Source organism: Melospiza melodia, chromosome W (genome assembly GCF_035770615.1).
Source record: "Melospiza melodia melodia isolate bMelMel2 chromosome W, bMelMel2.pri, whole genome shotgun sequence".
In the NCBI taxonomy this organism is placed as follows: Eukaryota; Metazoa; Chordata; class Aves; order Passeriformes; family Passerellidae; genus Melospiza; species Melospiza melodia.
Genome location: NC_086225.1, coordinates 7,034,274 through 7,053,855, shown reverse-complemented (window position 1 = coordinate 7,053,855; position 19,582 = coordinate 7,034,274). Strand labels below are relative to the sequence as shown.

The following is a 19,582-nucleotide window of genomic DNA, read 5'->3' as shown; positions in this document are numbered from 1 at the left end:
TATGTGCACTAGCTCTGCATATGTTCCTGTGTGGACACAGAGGCTGGGCACACTCAGGGACATAGCTCTAGATACACAGCTGTGTGCATCCGGCTGCTGTCCCACCTGGAAAAACAGACATGTGTGTATATATGTATTTGTGTGTGTGTGTCACTACCTAGCTCTGCTGGCTCGAGTGGCTCCTGGCTGTCTGTGTAAACTCTGTTCTTGTAAGGAGAAAAAAATTTCCTCTACATATAAGTGATGCCGAATTTTGCCCCAAACAGGCAGAGTGACTGCCTAATCAGACTCAACTTAAGTCAATTAAGCAGGAGGTATTTTTATTAGCGACGCGTCGGAGAAATCACAAAATGGATTTCTGAGTTCACATAGCAAAAGCAAGCCTTATATACAATTTTGGGTATAGGATTACATCAGATCAGGTACATAATCATGCATATTCATATGGGGCGTGGTGTAGGCGGAGCGTGGGCGGAGCGCAGGTGGAGACATCTCTTTTGGGGAATTTTCAGGTGGTCGTTCCTGTTGCCTTCATCATAGACGGGGTCTTTCCGATGAGTCTTCCTCTTTAAACTTTTGAACTCATTTCCTAATTTGGTCAATTCCCGGTGTGTTTGGCTTAGATCCCGTGGTTTGGCAAAACCCTTAGGATCGTTTCGACATTGCTGGCTCTAAACCTGCTTAGTCCATTAGTTTCTCCTATACCTGTCTCTTCCCCTGTCATGATGCTCTACCCCTTATCTAATTTGTTACTCTGTTTTCCTAGTGCTGTGCTTTCTCCGTGTGTTCTAGTGCTAGGCCCCGCTTTACAGGCCTCACATTCCATGTTTTAACCCATTACTTCTAGAAGGCTATCTGCTTTAGGGCTTCATTTCCCCCCTTTTTCTTGTAACTTACGAATTCTTTCGTCAAGTTCTGGTCCCACAGGACGTTGATAGGCTTGTACCATTGCCCAAATCATTTGGGTCCTTTTCATTATGCTCCTGAGCCTCCACCACAAACAAATGTTTATAAGAGTTAGTAACAGCAAAGCTCCAATTACTACTAGCATTGGGTGCACCAGGTAATGGAAGACCTGTGTAGCTGTTGGGGAATATCCTGTAAAGATGTCCCACCAGTGATGCTGGCCTACTTGTTCTACTTTGGTCAGGACATTTTTTATTCTCTCTGAATTGTGTTCGATCTGCCATACCACTCGTTTAGTTGTTTGATTCACCTTTTGCACCAATTTCTTTACTTCAGGGTGTGCAAGCATTGCTTTAAGAATCTTGACGTCCATCCCTATTTGTAATTTCGATATCTCTTGATATAGGTTGAAATTTGCGTTAATTAGCTGTTGGGTAGTTATTGGGACAGTGTAATGAAAATCACAACCTACGATCTTGGCAAACTTGCATACACAAAAGTTAGTATTGTTAGTCTCTTCTTGGCAATTATCTATAGTGACGTTGTCACAAGCCGTCCTTACGCAAGCACACCCATTTCCTATATAGTAAACTTGTGATTGTGTTCTATCATGCGGAAGCATTTCTAAGGTACATACACTATTTTCAGCATCTAAACATAAATCTTCGGCTTCTACCACAGCATTTTCGCAAACATAGCCTAATTGTCCTCTAGGGATACATGCTTCTGTGCTAACCGATTGCCACCTATTTTTGGTGTAATCATAACTGGCCCAGACGTTATGGTCTATTGGCCTGACAATGGCATCTTGGTGTATTGTCCCTAGGGTGAGGATGGGAAAGATAGCTCTCTCCTCTGCCGCACTAATGGTGAGAACATAAGCTTCAATGTGTTCCTGTTGAGGCTCATAAGTGAAGTTCACTAATTGCCACCAAGCCTGATGGTCCCGCTCAAATTGTGTAGTATGATTGTCCTTTAATATTGTTTCCCTTATTTCTTGAGGTAATATACCTGACGTTCCTTCTCTCATTATTCCTGCCGCTACTGATTGTACCCATTGTTGCGTCTGAGAGCATTGGATAGCGAGTGCAATGTCTCTGCTAAGTTCCCCTGTGTAGTCAGCGAGCTTCACAAAATCCTCTGCAGTATGGTTTGCTACCATGGTTAGTAATTTCACCACTAGTGATTGTGTTTCAGCTAATGTAAGCATGGACGAACTGAGGGGCACCTTAAGCTTTCCTAAGCTTGATGTGACGGTACTTAACTTGTTTACTAATACCTCTTGATCTATTGTGTTTACTATGCCAAATCCGGTGCCAATCCACCCACTTAGATCTCTTCTTGTTCTTCTGTGATGAGACCTTGTCGCTAACCATGCATTCCATCCCTTAAGGCTTTGCTGTATAAATGGTCGGCAATCCTTTTGCAAATAAGTAATATCGGTCTGAATGTTCATTTGCACCTTTTTCAGGGAATAAGTGGGGTCTAACAACAATTTTAGTTCGTTAGATTTTCTTATCACCTGAGGCCCTATAAAGGTTAGGTTATGTACTGCTTTACATTCCACTGGTAGGGTGGTTTCTTGGGTCGAGTTTACATCCGGATCTGATGGGATCACGCCCACCTCATATGCACCATTACGCTTAGGGAAGAAAGAACCCTGTCTCAGTGTCTTCGATTCTCTTTCACACGTGAACATCATTGCCTGATCTAATCTGAATGCCATCTCACACTGTGCTTTCCCTTCCTTTGGGCCACTAGATGCTACAATTTCTCCCGGAAGATGGAGAAGGGGGTGAGGGTTATAGGTTATGTTCTGGGGACTTAGTTCCCCAAGCGAATCCTCTCTATAAATTACCGAGGTCCGGGGTTGGGACCCGGGTGGATCTCCCCTGAAATCGGCCCACTGACATGAAATCGGGCCCTTATGCTGAGTCCAAATAGTGGGCTTGCCCATCTTCACTGGACTATAGGTGATTATGTCATTTTCAGAGTCTGGGTTCGAGGGTTGAATGGTTAATACTAGTCGCCTCGTTTTTCCTTCTACCGGTCCTTCTACCGGGTCAAGCTCTCGACACCCAACCTGAATCTGGTCTCCCTTGTTCGCTACCATGGAGAGCCGCTCCCATGTTTCACTTGGAAATGGCTGGTTGTTACGTAAGGCATAAACCTCGAAATAGAGTTTCCTCATTCCCAATTCTGGATGGATACACTGGTGTGCCTGAGACCATGGGTCTATTGGGGAAGGGTCTTGGGGAAGAGCTATACTTATCGAGAGTCCAATGATCAGAGTTGCAAAGGTTTGAGGTGGAGTCGGGGTCATGATGTCTGGCTGTCAATTTTGTTTCTTTTGGCGCTCTCGTTGTTTGATGCGAATTTGTTCTACCCGTAAAATAACCTTTTCTAGTTCAGTGTCTAAATCTCTTTGTTTTTTAAAGGGTCCAATTTGGTCACTTGTTAGTGGATGTCGTGGGAGAGAAGAATAGCAGCGGGTCGATAAAACCTTGGAACGACTAAGTTTCAAACAATATTGTAACCAGCGGTGTACTTTCCAATGGCACCACCCTAATACAATTTGTTCGGGAGCTTCAAACAATTCCCTAGCCTCTAAAATGGGTCTGTTGGCGAATTTCTCTAAGGCCAAATAGTCGTCATTTTCCCTTGCTTCTTTGCAGCTACACTCATAACATTGGAGGTCCAGTAAACAACTTTGTACGTTCCAAAATTTTCTATCACAACCTCCACAAAGAAATCCAATTAGTCCCACACAATTTCTTTCCCCACACCCAAAACACGGCTGATCGTGAATAGGGTCCTGTGGGTCAGGTCCTTGTTGACTATATGTTTCAACCCACCCTATCCACTGTATTGGCGTGCTACGCAATGCAGCTCTAGCTTCGGCATTAAATTCTGCTATGATAGATAAAGGTTTTGGCAAAGTCAATGTTAGTTTATGTTGGATTCTCACGTGATCCTGCGGAGTCAGCTGACTCAGAAGTCTGTACATCTAGGGCAGGTTTAAGCTCTTCTTGTTTGTTTTCCGGAGCTCTCTTGACCCGTGAATAGTGGATCCACGTAGGTCGTTCCTTGATCCGAACCGCGGTGAAGGTAGTCAGCAGCACTTGGAAAGGTCCCTCCCACTTTTCTTGTAGGGGTTTTCCTAAAAGATTCTTAACATACACCCAATCACCGGGGTTAAACGGATGCAATTTACAATCAGGTTGCTTAGGTTGGTGCTCGATCATCACAGTAGCATTCTTATCAAACTGTTTCCCCACCGCAATTACATAATCGTAAATGTATTGATTACCGATCTGGTCTATGACATCCCCATTTACAACTTGCATAGCATAAGGTCTACCATACAGAATTTCAAAAGGACTTAATTTTTCCTTCGATCTTGGCTTGACTCTCAGTCTCAGCAGAGCAATAGGCAAAGCTTGATACCACTGCAAATTAGTCTCTTGGCATATTTTAGCAATTTGCTGTTTGATAAGATGATTCATCTTTTCCACTTGCCCACTGGCCTGTGGACGGTAGGGTGTGTGTAATTGCCATTTGATTTGTAATGCTTTGCTTATTGCTCTCACTACTTTTGCACAGAAATGTGTACCTCTATCCGAAGAAATGCTCTTCGGTACCCCAAACCGTGGAATAATTTCATTCAACAGTACTTTAGTTACCTCTCTTTCCTTATTTGTCCTACAGGGGAATGCTTCAGGCCACCCAGAAAATGTGTCAGTTAATACCAACAAGTACCGAAACCCCCCTTTTCTTGGGAGTTCAGAAAAATCAATTTGCCATACCTCTCCTGGGAATTTACCTCGGCTTATGGCTCCTTGGTGTACTTTGGTTCCTGTATTCGGGTTGTTCTTCAGACACCGTTCACACTGGGACGTAACGTGTTTTATAGTAGTAAATAATTTTGGTCCTGCTATTCTGGTCTGCAAATATTGGTAAAGCGAATCTAGGCCCCAATGGGCCTTCTCATGTTCTGCCTTCACAAACTGCCACATCACGTTTCCTGGTATCACTAACTGTCCTGTTTCTAATTGACCCCAACCATTTTCTAGTATTTTGCCCTTATTCCTTTGAATCCATCTATGATCTGATTCTTGGTAATCTGGCTGGATATTGATATCCAGCTCCCCTGGTATTAGGGCCGCTATTTCCGCTTCCCTATTTCTTGCGGCTGCCAATTTAGCTTCTGTATCTGCCTTCCTGTTCCCTATTTCTGGAATAGTATTGCCTTTCAAATGTCCCTTGCAATGCATTATGGCCACCTGTGTTGGGAGTTGGACCGCCTCCAGCAGTCGCAGAACCTCTTCTGCATGTTTGACTGTTTTTCCTTGTGTAGTCAGCAGTCCTCTTTCTTTCCAGATGGCTCCATGAGCATGTACGACAGAAAAGGCATATTTAGAGTCTGTCCATATATTAATTTGCATGTTCTCTGCTAATTCCAGGGCTCGGGTCAGAGCTATCAGCTCTGCCTTTTGAGCTGAAGTCCCTGCAGGCAGGGGGTTTGACTCAATTACCCTTTCTGTAGTGGTGACTGCATAGCCAGCCATTCTTACCCCTTGCTTCACGAAGCTGCTGCCATCCGAAAACCAGTTGTCCGCGCCTTCGAACGGCTCCTCTTTGAGATCTGGGCGACTGGAGTAGACGGCTTCAATTGTTTCCAGGCAGTCATGCTCGATGGGTTCTGCTGGGGCTCTTCCTTCTAAGAATGAAGCTGGGTTCACAATATTAGTTACCTGAATGGTTACATCATCTGATTCAGCCAGGATGGCCTGGTACTTTAAGAATCTGGAAGGCGACAGCCAATGGTTGCCTTTCTGTTCCAGCACGGCTGACACAGTGTGGGATACTAACACAGTCACCTTTTGGCCCAGCGTGAGCTTCCTGGCCTCTTCTATGTTAATTATCACTGCGGCCACTGCCCTCAGACAGCCTGGCCATCCTTTACTTACTTCATCCAATCGCTTGGAGAAGTAGGCCACAGCTCTCTTGTGTGGTCCCAACTGCTGGGCTAGGACTCCCAGGGCCATCCCTTGCCGCTCATGGGAAAATAGCCAGAATGGTTTTGACACATCTGGGAGACCTAAGGCTGGTGCTCTCATCAGCTCCCGCTTCAGTCTCTTGAAGGCCCCTTCCGCCTCAGGAGTCCAAACTAGGACATTCTTGGTTTCCTTCAGCAAATCATATAGTGGTTTAGCGAGTATCCCATACTGATAGATCCACAGCCGACACCAACCTGTCATCCCCAGAAAGGCGCGCAGGTCTCTCACCGTCTCTGGTTTGGGCATCTGGCAGATGGCCTCTTTCCTGGCTGCTCCCAGGGATCGCTGCCCTCTGGAGATTTCGTATCCCAGGTACACCACTTCCTTTTGCACCAGTTGTGCTTTCTGTTGAGAGACTCGATATCCACTTAAGCCCAGGAAATTCAACAAGGAAATAGTCCATTCAATGCATTCTTCCTCCGTCACTGTCGCTATTAGGAGGTCGTCTACGTACTGCAGGAGGGCGCCATCTCCCGGTGGCCCTTCCCATTGTTCTAATTCTTTGGCTAACTGATTCCCAAAGATTGTGGGCGAGTTAGACCAGCCTTGGGGCAACCGTGTCCAGGTAAGTTGGGTCTTTCTCCCCCTATCTACTGATTCCCACTCAAAGGCAAAAATCTTTTGACTCCCGGGGGCTAAGGGAAGGCAGAAGAATGCGTCTTTCAAATCTAATACGGTGAACCAAGCCAGGCTATCCTTTAGCCTGGTTAAAAGTGTATATGGATTAGCAACCACCGGGTGTAATGTCTTGGTTATTTCGTTTACTGCCCTCAGATCCTGAACAAGCCTATACGTTCCATTAGGTTTCTTTACTGGCAAGATCGGTGTATTAAAATCCGATTCACATTCTACCAATAACCCCAGTTCTAAAAACCTTTTGATTATGGGCTCAATTCCCTTTCTGTCTTCTATTCTCAGAGGGTATTGTTTTCTTACCACTGGTCTTGCCCCGACCTTAAGTTCGACAACAATCGGTGTCGCTCGTTTTGATTTTCCAGGTATATCCGTGGCCCATACTAACGGATAAGTCTTGCTCAGGATTTGCTCGAAGTTGTGGTTTTCAGGCTTGGGTTCCACACAACTGATTGTTAGGCTTAGGGCTGTAATCAGTTGTTCATCGTTTACTTGAAATTCCAATCTGTCTTTATTGAATTTTATTGTGGCTCCCAAGTTCTCCAATAAATCTCTCCCTAATAGAGGCTTTGGTGAATTTGGCAAATACAGGAACTGGTGAATTCCCATTTGTTTCCCAATTTTGTATTTGATAGGTTTCAAAAAGTAAGCTTTTTCTGGTTGGCCTGTTGCTCCCATAACTTGTACAAATTCATCACTTTTAGGTACCAGTTGTTGATTTAAAACCGAAAAAGTCGCTCCCGTATCAATCAAAAAGTCCAATTCCTGTTTACCTTCCCCTAGCTCCATTTTAACCAGTGGGTCTGCTAGGGTATGGCCCACCGGTCCCCCTCATTCACTTTCTTGCCGTGTGGTGGTAGTAGTGGCCATTAGCCTTTTCTTTAACTGGGGGCATTCTTGTTTCCAGTGCCCAGTCTGTAGGCAGTATGCACATTGATCTGGCCCCACTCTAGCTGGGTGGGGTTGGAACTTCCCTCCCCCTCTCACTGGGTAGCCTCTACCCCTACCCCTGGCTCCAGGTTCCGGGTAACCTGTCTTCTGAGCTGCTACTGCCACAGCCACTACTCGGGCTATCCTCTTGTCCTCTTTTTTCTTCTCCTCAACTTCTCTATTATTATATACCTTCCATGCCTCATTCAGCAAGGCCTCCAGGTTTTTATTTTCTGGATGCTCAAGTTTTTGCAATTTCTTCCTAATGTCTGGGTTACTCTGTCCCATCATTAATCCCAACAGGTGTTGTTTCCCTTCTTCCGTTGCTGGGTCCAGGGGTGTGTATTGTCTCATGGCTGCCCTAAGTCTATCCAAAAACTCTGACGGGGTCTCATCCTTTCCCTGCCTAATGTCATATAGCATCGACCAATTGATAGCCTTAGGGATCGCATTACGCAGGCCCATCGCGATCAGCTTTCTATACTGCACCAGTCGTCGATAGTGTTCTTCGTTGCCCGGGTCCCATTCTGGTTTACTGCTGGGGAAATTATCCTCTAGTCTCCCTGACAATACTTGGGCATGTCGTTTTCCTGTTTCCAATACGAGTTCCCTTTCTGTATCTGTCAGTTCTGACAGCATCACCTCTATATCTTCCCAGTCAATATCTAAATTCTTTGCCATTAGCTCAAACCTCTTTGCTACTCCCTCTGGATTCCTCCTGAAGTTTCTTGCTTCATCTCTCCAATTGTTCAAATCACTTGTTGAGAACGGCACCTTTACTCTAGTCTTTTCCCCTACCATTGGCATAATTTGTCGGAGAGGAGCTATCGTATGGTTCCCCTCCTCTCTTCGCTTTACCTCCCCTCGTGCCACAGATCTGGTATAATACGAGTGACTGGTCCTTGCCCCGGGGTCCTCTTCCTGTGCCTCTATGTCCAGTTCCTCATTTTCACCTCCTATCTCTATTACACAGTCCGTCCAACTCCCGTCCTGGGTCTGTCGTCCCCCTAATATCTGTCGGCTCCTATCCTGCCCCGGGCTACTACCCCTCTCGTCCTCTGCTGCTTTCCCATCTCTTTTATCCTCTATCTGTATTATTATACTCAGTCTCTGCGAGTTGTTCTCTGTCTCCTTTTCGCATGTCACATTACCACTCCCCTTACTATATTTTAATTCAGAGACGTCGCCCCCCAATGAGCCGCTCTTGTCCCCAGCCTTTGGCGTGCTGGTTTCCATCCTGCAAACTCCAGTCCTTGGTGTGCTAGTTTCTATTCTACAGTCACCCCCATTTCTGGATGTGTTACTATCCCCATATGGACTAAGCTCGGGCGGGCTGCGTGTCTCCCCCCGGCTCTCTACTCCCGACGGACTGCCTTCTTCCCTTTGAAGTTCCAGTCTGGGTGGGCTGTCAGCATAGCTCCCCGACCCCTGTGGGCTACCTGGTTCCTGAGGGCTGCCCTTTCCCTCACTAATCCCCGATTTTGATGGGCTACCCTCCTCCCAGCCGTTGTCTAGCTTCTGAGGGCTGCATCCAAACTTAGATTTCCACCACTGCTCCAATTCCTTTAATGGGCTAGGATCCCCTTGTTCCTCCTTTGGTCTGGGAAGGGGCCCTTCCCGCCCGGGAGCGAATGGATGGTATTCCCACAAGCTTATTTCGCTCTCCTTTCCACTATCTCTCCTTGTTAACTTGAGACACTGCTGTCCAATACTGCATGCATCACAGCAACGGTCCTTTGACTTCGGACCCTTCTTATCTCTTTCCAAAGCCAATACTAGGGGGTCCTGAGGGGCTACATTAATTCCACATTCCTTTTGCCACTCAGGTTTATTCCTTAGGGTGAAAAACATGTCTGCATATATTACCTCATCCCATTTATTGAGCCGCCGAAGGAAGAGCATAAGTTGTAAAATGGTATTATAGTTAGTTGTCCCCTCCGGGGGCCATTTTTCTCCGTCATCAAGACGGTACAGGGGCCACCATTGTGTGCAATACTTAAGAAGTGTCTTCTTACTTATGTTTCCCCCTGGAATCCCTCCCAGGTCCTTCCAGTGTTTTAGGATACATCCTAAAGGGGTTTTCATATTTATATCTTTACTCTGTTGGCTTCCCATGGCTATTATCTGTATTCGTGCTCTTTTCCACAAGTACTATATGCCAATATCCCTTAACACTTCACTCACACAATTTCCATTCGCTTCGTCCAGAAAATGCGGATCGAGACTCCGCTCTCGTTTCGCAGCAATGCTGCGTCTCACTCACTCCACACACACACCCGTACAGTGAAAGGCTCCTACCTTATGGTCTCATGTCAGAACAGACTGTTTTACCAGGTTTGGTCACGAGAGGTCGCCTACTGACCGCGAGATACCGGTTTGCCAGACTCATGCAATCACAACTGTAGACAGTATAACAACTGCAGGGGGTGACAAATTCCTTGCCGGACGTCTATCAACTTAGTCTTTTCTAAAAGATTACAGAGAGAGCGACAAGATATTTCCTGCAGGATTCTGCAACAGGCACATAGAACAGACACAAAAGGATCCCTGGCTGACAGACCTCTCAGAAAGCGATTCACAGTGTTATAACACAGTGCACAGTGTTTAAAACAGTTCCCACACAGTAAAAACAGATCGAAGATACCAAGATAAACAAATACTCCCTCCGGCAGGACTGTAACCTGTTTTTTTTTGTTTTTTTTTTTTTTTTTTGTTTGTTTTTTTGTTTTTTTTTTTTTTTTCTCTTCAATTAATTTTAACCGAAGCTGGGATTTTTAACCCCAGCAAAACCAATGCTAGCAAAACCAATGCTAGCAAACCCAATGCTAGCAAAACCAATGCTAGCAAAACCAATGCTAGCAAACCCAATGCTAGCAAACCCAATGCTAGCAAAACCAATGCTAGCAAAACCAATGCTAGCAAAACCAATGCTAGCAAACCTGGGATTCTTTACTGGGGCGTCCCCCAGCTTTCCCTTCGGGCGGTCACGTCTGACCCCCGTTTCCCAATAAAAGCGCTTTATTCTAAAACCAATAAAGAATTTAAATACCTCTTAATTGGAGCAGGAGATGCAGGGTACTCTTCGTCCACCGAGAGCACTGGTCCGGGGGGGGAGTCTCTTCTGACAAACGTTAGTCAGGGGCGCCCGAGGGTCCCGACCCCGGACCCGGCTCGGGGAGGACCCCTCAAGTCCTGGATCTCCTGTCTGGTGCCATACCTCCTGCCTGGCTCGCCAGAAATGATGCCGAATTTTGCCCCAAACAGGCAGAGTGACTGCCTAATCAGACTCAACTTAAGTCAATTAAGCAGGAGGTATTTTTATTAGCGACGCGTCGGAGAAATCACAAAATGGATTTCTGAGTTCACATAGCAAAAGCAAGCCTTATATACAATTTTGGGTATAGGATTACATCAGATCAGGTACATAATCATGCATATTCATATGGGGCGTGGTGTAGGCGGAGCGTGGGCGGAGCGCAGGTGGAGACATCTCTTTTGGGGAATTTTCAGGTGGTCGTTCCTGTTGCCTTCATCATAGACGGGGTCTTTCCGATGAGTCTTCCTCTTTAAACTTTTGAACTCATTTCCTAATTTGGTCAATTCCCGGTGTGTTTGGCTTAGATCCCGTGGTTTGGCAAAACCCTTAGGATCGTTTCGACATTGCTGGCTCTAAACCTGCTTAGTCCATTAGTTTCTCCTATACCTATCTCTTCCCCTGTCATGATGCTCTACCCCTTATCTAATTTGTTACTCTGTTTTCCTAGTGCTGTGCTTTCTCCGTGTGTTCTAGTGCTAGGCCCCGCTTTACAGGCCTCACATTCCATGTTTTAACCCATTACTTCTAGAAGGCTATCTGCTTTAGGGCTTCATAAGTTTGCCAAAAAGTTTATGTAAAGTTGTGTATAGTGATTTCCATCAAATGTAATAGTGTTTAAGTTTCCATTAAATCCCTATAAACAGGGGTATCTACAATCGCTGTGATCCACTGCTGTTCTAACCCATGTTCCCTAAAAACTGCTGCCATCAAAATGGGATGCTAGGCCAAGTACTAAACCTCTCTGTGATTGTAATGCTTCCTAGGCCATAGTTCCCTTATGTCAACAATAGTAACTACTTTAAGAGTAGTTGAGGCAGTGCTATGTGCATCGTCTTCAGTTTAACCCCTCAGTGGGGGGAGGTCCCTGTCAGGTACTACTAACAACTGAATCGGCTGTGTGAACCGCTGAACAAGAGTGGACTCATGTCAACAGAATTAAAGGCCCAGTAAAAGAACCCAAAGAATAGACTATAACACCCAGACTGGGTGAGAGATAACCAAAGAAGCTCAAAGGCATCCAAAAAGTAGAGTCGAGCTTCCACCAGCCAGCTTGAAGATTGTTTTAACTAACACTTTGGGTGGGGAGTTTGAACTGTATAGTTTATGTAATTGTCCTGTTTTAATAGATGGGAATTACAAGCATCTGTTGAGGGGAAGTACACAGGGGAACTGTAAGAGATATTGGGGCAGTTTCCTTAAGGACCAACAAGTAAAATAAAACAAGAAATAGAGGGCAAGATCGGGTTGGCCCCTCTGTTCGCCACCAAGAAGATTATAGCCCTGCTGCAGGCAGCAATCCCATAGGCATGGTAAGGTAGGGGCAAGAAAGCCATACCAGACTGCCTAGTGGTATTAACATGGAGTAATTGTTCCCATTTGCTTCTTGCAGGCTTGCCAAGCAGCCCCATGTGTGCTCTTCTTTGATGAGCTGGACTCCATCCCCAAGGCCCAAGGTGGGAATATCGGTGATGGTGGTGGTGCTGCAGATCGTGTCATCAACCAGATTCTGACCGAGATGGATGGCATGTCCACCAAGAAAAACGTCTTCATCATTGGTGCCACCAACAGGCCAGACATCATTGACCCAGCCATCCTGCGCCCCGGCCGCCTGGATCAGCTCATCTGCATCCCCCTGCCTGATGAGAAGTCCCGGGTTGCAATTCTTAAGGCAAATCTGAGGAAATCACCAGTTGCCAAGGTAGGATCTGTGCTTTGACTGTGTCTGGCTTTGGTTTGCTGTAAGCTGTACCTGCTCCTCACAAGCTGGGGGTAGAGCAGAGGGCTGGTGACTGCTCCTTACAATCCAGAGCTGGGAAATCTTCAGTCCCTGAAGAATGGAAGTGAAGAAGTAGGGGGAGGCTTGAGCTCTGAGAGTAGGTATTAATAAAGGTAGGTGTTGGTATGTAAGCACAGCAGGTCTTTGTCACATGGTGTTCTGCCCACAGTGTGGGAACAGGAAAGCCTGTTATGGCAAGATGGAAAAGATTCTTGTACTCAGAAAGAAAAGTAAATGTAGAAAACAGGTGGGAAATGGAAACTGAAGAGGAACTAGTGAAGTTAATTGTTGCTGAACTGAATTGTTGCAAGAGCTATGTTCCTTGCATTGGGGGCAGGCAATAATGAAACTGATAGTTAATCAGAAAAAAAACAGATGTCAAGTGAGAGCTCAAGCTATTTTATGCCAAGTTTACCTTTTTAGGTGCTGTTGGGAAGGAAAGCTTCAAAGGAGGTTGCAGTACTACTCCCTCAGTTGAAGGGAAGGAGCAGAAGATTGGTTGTCTTGGTCTGCCTGTGTATCATTCCTATTTCTAGTCTGACAGTGTTTCATTTGACTCCTTATTCTGAGACCAAAGTAAATAATATCCTAAATCCACAAGACAAGCTGCCTCTTCTTGAGGGTAACCAATACAGAGGCATTTTTCCCCTTTACTCCACTCTTGTGATACCCCACCTGGAGTACTGTGTCCAGCTCTGGGCCCCCCAGCATAGGAAGGACATGGAACTGTTGGAGCGGGTCCAGAGGAGGCCACAGAAATACTCAGGGGGCTGAAGCTCCTCTGCTATGAAAACAGACTGAGAGACTTAAGGCTGTTCAGCCTGGAGAAGAGAAGGATCTGGGGAGACTTCATAGCAGCCTTACAATACCTACAGGAAGCTTACAGGAAAGATGGGGAGGGATTCTTTGTCAGGGTGTGTAGTGATGGGACAAGGGTGAATGGCTTCAAACTGAAAGAGGGCAGGGTTAGATGGGATACTGGGAAGAAATGTTTTACTGTGAGGGTGGTAAGGCCCTGGCACAGGTTGCCCAGAGAAGTTGTGGATGCCCCATCCCTGAAGTGTTCAAGGTCAGACTGGATAGGGCTCTAAGCAGCCTGGTCTAGTGGAAGGTGTCCCCACCCATGGCAGGAGGGTTGGTACTAGATGATCTTTGAGGTCTCTTCCAACCCAGACCATTCTGTGATTTACAGCTGCTTCCCAGGATCTTACTGGGTGTGTGGGGAGTATGGCCTGCCTTTATATGTGGTTAACTTTTCCCAAAACCAAGAACCTTAATAGCTCATCTTTTCAAAATTGACCAAAGTGGAGGCAGCATCTTTATACCATGAGATCTAAAGACATTTTGTCACCTGAGGATGTAAGGTATAAAGGACAGGCTTCTCTTAGGGGTTGTTTTTTTTTTTTTTTTTTTTTTTTTTTTTTATTGTTGGTTTTGTTTGTTTGGGTTTTTTTCCACTAGGACGTTGACCTGGATTTCTTAGCTAAGATGACCATTTCGGGGGCTGACCTGACAGAAATTTGCCAGCGTGCCTGCAAACTGGCCATCCGCGAATCCATCGAGAGTGAGATCAGGCGAGAGCGTGAGAGGCAGACCAACCCTTCTGCCATGGTGAGTGGTACACTGAGCTTTCCCCACTTATGACACAGGCAGCCCACCTTTGCCTGTGCGTGAGGCAGAATGCATTCCTCTTCATAATCCTCAGTTGGGGATGAGTGGGGTCTCAGCAGAGAGCATGGAATGGGAGCATGAGGCCCTCCTGGGGTACCTCACTGTCAGCATTGCTCAGAAAGCCAGCCCCTGATGCAGCCCTGACTTAGTCTGTCACAGTGTCTCTCTCCAGTTCCAGCTTTGGTGGGTGTTGGAGCCTCCTGATCTAGTGGGAGGCTGTGTGTGGCTGTTGAACTACAGAGCTTGGGCATGCAGCTCACCTGGTTCCTCTGTCCTGCTGCAGGAGGTGGAGAAGGATGACCCAGTCCCTGAGATACGCAGGGATCACTTTGAGGAAGCCATGCACTTTGCTCGCTGCTCTGTCAGTGACAATGACATCAGGAAATATGAGATGTTTGCACAGACCCTGCAGCAGAGCCGTGGCTTTGGCAGCTTCAGGTAAACATGAGAAGGGCAATGTGGCTCAGTTAGCCCCAGAACAGAGCATTGAGGCAGCTTTCTGCTGGATTCTGGGTAAAAAATTCCCTCTTACACTGCATTTTCCCTAGCATGTACAGCAGAAAGCTGAGTGTGTGGCAGATGTAGGCTGTGCTGCTGGTTGGTTTTAGCTGCTCTCAGTACTCCTGAAGTCCAACAACCCTTTTTCCTTTAACACAAGTGTCTTGATTAAGGCAATTTAAGGGGAACACTCTAAAATGAGTTACCTCCCCTTATAGCTTTAAATAATCCCTTTCTACCAATAAGGCGAGACAAACATGAGTAGATATAAATGAAAAAATAAAAGTTTACTAAAAAAACAAAACAAAAAAATAACAGTGATAGTCACTAGTTACAAAGTTGCTAAATCTCACAGAGTCCCCAGGAAGAGAAACTCAAAATGGCAGAGTAAACCCTCTGAAGATGGTGCCCTCCACAGACAACTATGTGTGGGGAAACAAAGGGAAAACAGTTTAATCTCCACCCATAAATGCAAAGGAGATCCCCCTAATTGTCCTGTGGAACAATGACAAAATGGCAGAGTCCTCTTTCTGGGCTATGCATTTGAGAGAGAGAACAAAGGAATCAATGTGACAAACAAGCATCCACAGTTCCAAAGCTCCCCCCCCCAAAACGAACAACTGGAGCAGGGGCAAACAAAAAGTAAAACCTGGGAAAACTACTTCTGTCCAAAAAGAGTCAATGCTGCCAGGGAGCTGACATAGGCTCTCATGGTGGCTCAGCAAGTTTCCTCTCTCTCTCTCTGCCTCTTCCTTGGCCAGCTGGATCCAGCCAGTGTCAGCACTGCAGCCTCCAAGCCACTGGTGTTGGTGCTGCTGTCTCGGGTCTCTGTTCTGATTGATGGGGGAGAAAAAAACCGGACTTCTGAGCACCTAAGAATGGTAGCCCAACCTCACCTGGCAAAATTCGCTCTGTAGCAGTTTTTGATTGCAAAATGCAGCTTCTTGTGTTGCTACTGTTGCTAGTAGAGGCAAGAGAGAGCTCTGCCTTCATGCCCCAACCTCAAAAAGCCCAAGAATCTCCCAGCCCCACAGTTTCATTTCTGGTCACAGGGTCTTAAGGAGACAGTAACAATCTTTGGGCACAGATGGATATGGACTACAATAACATTTTGTGTTACCCAGGACAAGTGATACCTAGAAGTCATATAAGCCTTTTGCATGATCTGCTGTAAGATTTCATCCCATTCCTCCTGCCTGTCCTACTTGTCACTGGGGTTTGGCACAGAGGGAGGGTATGGCACTGCGCTGCAAGGAGGCTTTTTAACAGCATCTCTTCTTTCCTGTCCTGCACTGCTGCATGCAGGTTCCCATCAGGCAACCAGGGCTGTACTGGTCCGAGCCAAGGTACAGGAGGTGGCAGCGGGGGCAACGTGTACAGCGAAGACAATGACGACGATATCCATGGTTAACACTCAGCTTGGTGGACCAGCTCCATATCAGGCCACATTGTACAGCAAAAATAATCCAGTGTTCAGTGGACTCTTAGCTTCTTCATTCTTCAGTCAGAACAGTGTAGCTGCACACCACTTTGTACAGGGAATATTTTCTGCAAACACAAATCCAGAGTGGTGTTCAGTTGAGAGGCAGACAGTGAATTAACAAGGAGGGAAACTGACATAATTTCTGAGAAATTTCTGTGCTAGTTTATGTGGCAGAATCAGCAGCTTTAGTAAAGAATACAATGCTAGCCTGTATTAAAAAAAATCCCACAAAAATGATAAAAAATAATAAAAGTCCCACAACACTCCTTTGTGTGTGCCTGGTACAGTGTAGTTTGTGTTGTCCCTGTAAACTCCAGGTCTCGTGCTATCTGAACACTCCTCAGTCTGGTGGAGCCTATCTGTATGCATGCTTCCCTGGTGTGTTCGTGGTTGTTTTTCATTATGTCTCTTAGCCCAAGTTAACAGAAGAAATTGGTTTGGCAGTCTGTCTCTTCCCTGCTTCAATTTGGCAGGAAGCACCAACTAAGAGAGCCTGATAGCAGGTATCTCTTGCTTCTGTGATGCTGGCCCTGAGCTGTTGGGTCTCCTGCTGTTTTGGCTCCTCTGCAGCAAAGGATTTCACTAATCCTGGTTCTATCTGCCCTGCCTGAAGGTTGGTACAAGGGGGCTCTTGGGCTGTCTCTGAAGTTTGTGGTGCAGCATGATCCTATTATTAAAAAAGGGGATGCTGCAGCACTGTTCATCAGGCTTTGTGGAGAGATTTTTCCCCTTCCCCTGCAGTACTTGTGGAGTTCTGATGACAGGCATGTCTCTCTGCTGCCAGCTTGCCCCTTTTTTTGCCTCATACTCTGTAGTTGGGTTTTGACCATAATTCTTATGCTTCCTTTCTGGTTACAGGTTGCTGCCTTGCTCCTTGGTTTATTTTCCCTTCTCTGAACTGTACTGCTGTACTTCAGTGTTTTATATGAGAGAAGTCCTGGGTCTGGTCTCATCATGCACATAGGAGCAGTGTGGCATGCTGGATATGACCCAGCTGTGAACTGAAGGGGATAGCCTGTGTGAGACAATGGCCATAAGACTTGCAGAGTGGTCATGTGCTATTGACTGCCTGAGAACCCTGCTGTTTATAAAAATGTGCCTGAGAACCTAGTTATTTACAGAAACAGGCTTGGGAACTGCTGCTTACAGCTGCCTTTTACTTTTCCATCAGCTGTATATTTTCATGGCCTCTTTCTTTAAGCCATGTTTGAACCAAGCTCTCCACACTTCCCCCGTTTCTTTCTCTTTGAGCAAGGAGGTTAGTTTGCCAAGTTTTCTCTATCATCCTACCAACCATATTTTGAATACAACTACAAAGACAAGGTAAAATAAGTAAAAGCACTAAAAGCACACCTAATATCCCTATAGCATACATCACAAGGTTCCTTAACCATGGTCCTAATCCTAAACTTTTAAGCCATTCATCAATTCCCAATCCTTCTTCTTCCTTGAGATTGTGAAGCCCTTGCTGTAGCTCTTTTATCTTAGCATGAATAGATACAGAATGATCAGATAAATTCATGCAGCACATCCCTTCAAACTCTTCACACCCATGGCCTTGTGCTAAAAGCAGAAAATCTATAGCGGCTCTATTTTGTAAAACAGCATGATTAACACTTTGTACATCTGCAGTTAACATATATAATATCTGTGACATTTTATTTAATTCACCCTTAGCCCAGCACCCTAGTTGTTTTGCTAAATTCATCGCTTTGTTCGCAGCACCTCCTGGCAGGATAGTTGAAACCACCACTTGTTTCAGCTTACTCCAGAACCATGGATTTGACTACAGTCTAAGTTATGCAAGCTACGCCTCTGTCTGCTTGTATTTTGACTTAGTTGCATTAATATAGATATATTGGGGTGAAATAATGATAATTTGCCTAAGTAACAAGGTCCACCCTGCGGCTGGGCTGGTATACCATTCCAGGCTCTATCTCCACAAATTAAAAATATCCCTGTGGGTAATTTCTTAGGTGTCATGATACTAGAGCCTTTACATTGGTTATAAAGTTGCTTGGACACCGTGTCCAGACTTAGGGATGAATCCAGAGTAGCCCATGTCCGTCTATGCTGATTCACCTTTTGAAGATTTAAGGAATCAAAGCTGAACCATCTGCCGTTTGAAGTGCTGGTCATACTGTTAGCGTTCAAAAACACATAATCATGGAGCGATTATATGCGGTGCTTTTTATTAAGAGCTCCGGGAATGGGGGTATATTCAACCCAAATCTGACTCCGACCATACATCCAAAATGATCATGTTTTATACTCTATCGTTACATAACTTTCATGTTAATTATTAAACTTATATTGTTCTATTGTATACATAAATTTAGCCCCTCTCTGAATTTCCAACATAGTTTCTCACTATTCTTTCTATGGTTATATAATAATTACATTTAATTACTAAACAATCATCACATCTAACAATTATATAATTTATCATACTGCTTATGCAGGTGCAGTTGATCAGGGAAAGCACAAAGCCTAACATTTTAGATTCTATCTTTAACTTTTTCCAGGGTTCCACTATCATTGTCCCCCCTTTGAAAGCATTTTCACTTCACTATAGGTGTAAATGTTTTCACTTGATACAGTCCTTTATTCCTCAGTTCATACTTGGTTCTTCAAATCCAGGGTTGATGTAAACGTTGTCGTGGATGCTGTTATGAACTGGAGAACCAGACGATGGTGGGCGTGGATCTCGTGTTAGTGCCTTTATTATCCTCTGGTTCCAGGATGTTTTCTTCTGTATCTCTCCCTTTAAGATGCTGTAAACTAACCAAATTGCTAAGAATACAATTAGTAAGATTATCACACTCTCAATGATAGATTTAATCCATGAACTCACATTCCACCCTAATCCTTTAAAGATTTTTCCTAACCAGCTTGTAGCCAAATCCTTTTGCTCTTCTTGTGCTTCATGATCTATTTGTTTCAACTGATTGATGTCATATTCTACATCTGCAGTTAGATTTGGGGTATGAATGCAGCAATGATCAACTTGTCCCTTTAAAAATCCACATACATACTCCATGTTCTTTCAGGAGTAACATATCTAGGGCTAATTGATTTTGTAAAGTCATTTTTGTGGTGGCTTGTAATTGTATATTTAATTCTTTAAATCCTTCCCGAGTGACTCTTGCCAGTCTACCTACCTGACCTGTAAGTTTGTACAGCATCTCTCTGCTCTTATAGTTTGCTATAGGACCAAGCAATGACTCTAGGGCCCATCCAGATTTCACTCCACTAGAGGGTTCTTGCCAAGTGTCATCTGGATTTTCATTGTCTAGAACTTCTCATCT

At 45.2% G+C, this 19,582-nt stretch overlaps 1 protein-coding gene across 1 annotated transcript in view; it reads left to right on the top strand.

Annotated features, from left to right (window-relative positions):
- LOC134431473 (transitional endoplasmic reticulum ATPase-like) overlaps positions 1-16,202 on the top strand; it is a 45,840-nt gene extending 29,638 nt beyond the window's left edge. Inside the window, exons 7-10 of the mRNA XM_063179484.1 lie at positions 12,236-12,544; positions 14,084-14,233; positions 14,577-14,731; positions 16,097-16,202. Coding sequence (XP_063035554.1) covers positions 12,236-12,544; positions 14,084-14,233; positions 14,577-14,731; positions 16,097-16,202 — 720 coding nt within the window. The remainder of the gene's footprint in view (positions 1-12,235; positions 12,545-14,083; positions 14,234-14,576; positions 14,732-16,096) is intronic.
- Positions 16,203-19,582: the final 3,380 nt, after the last annotated feature.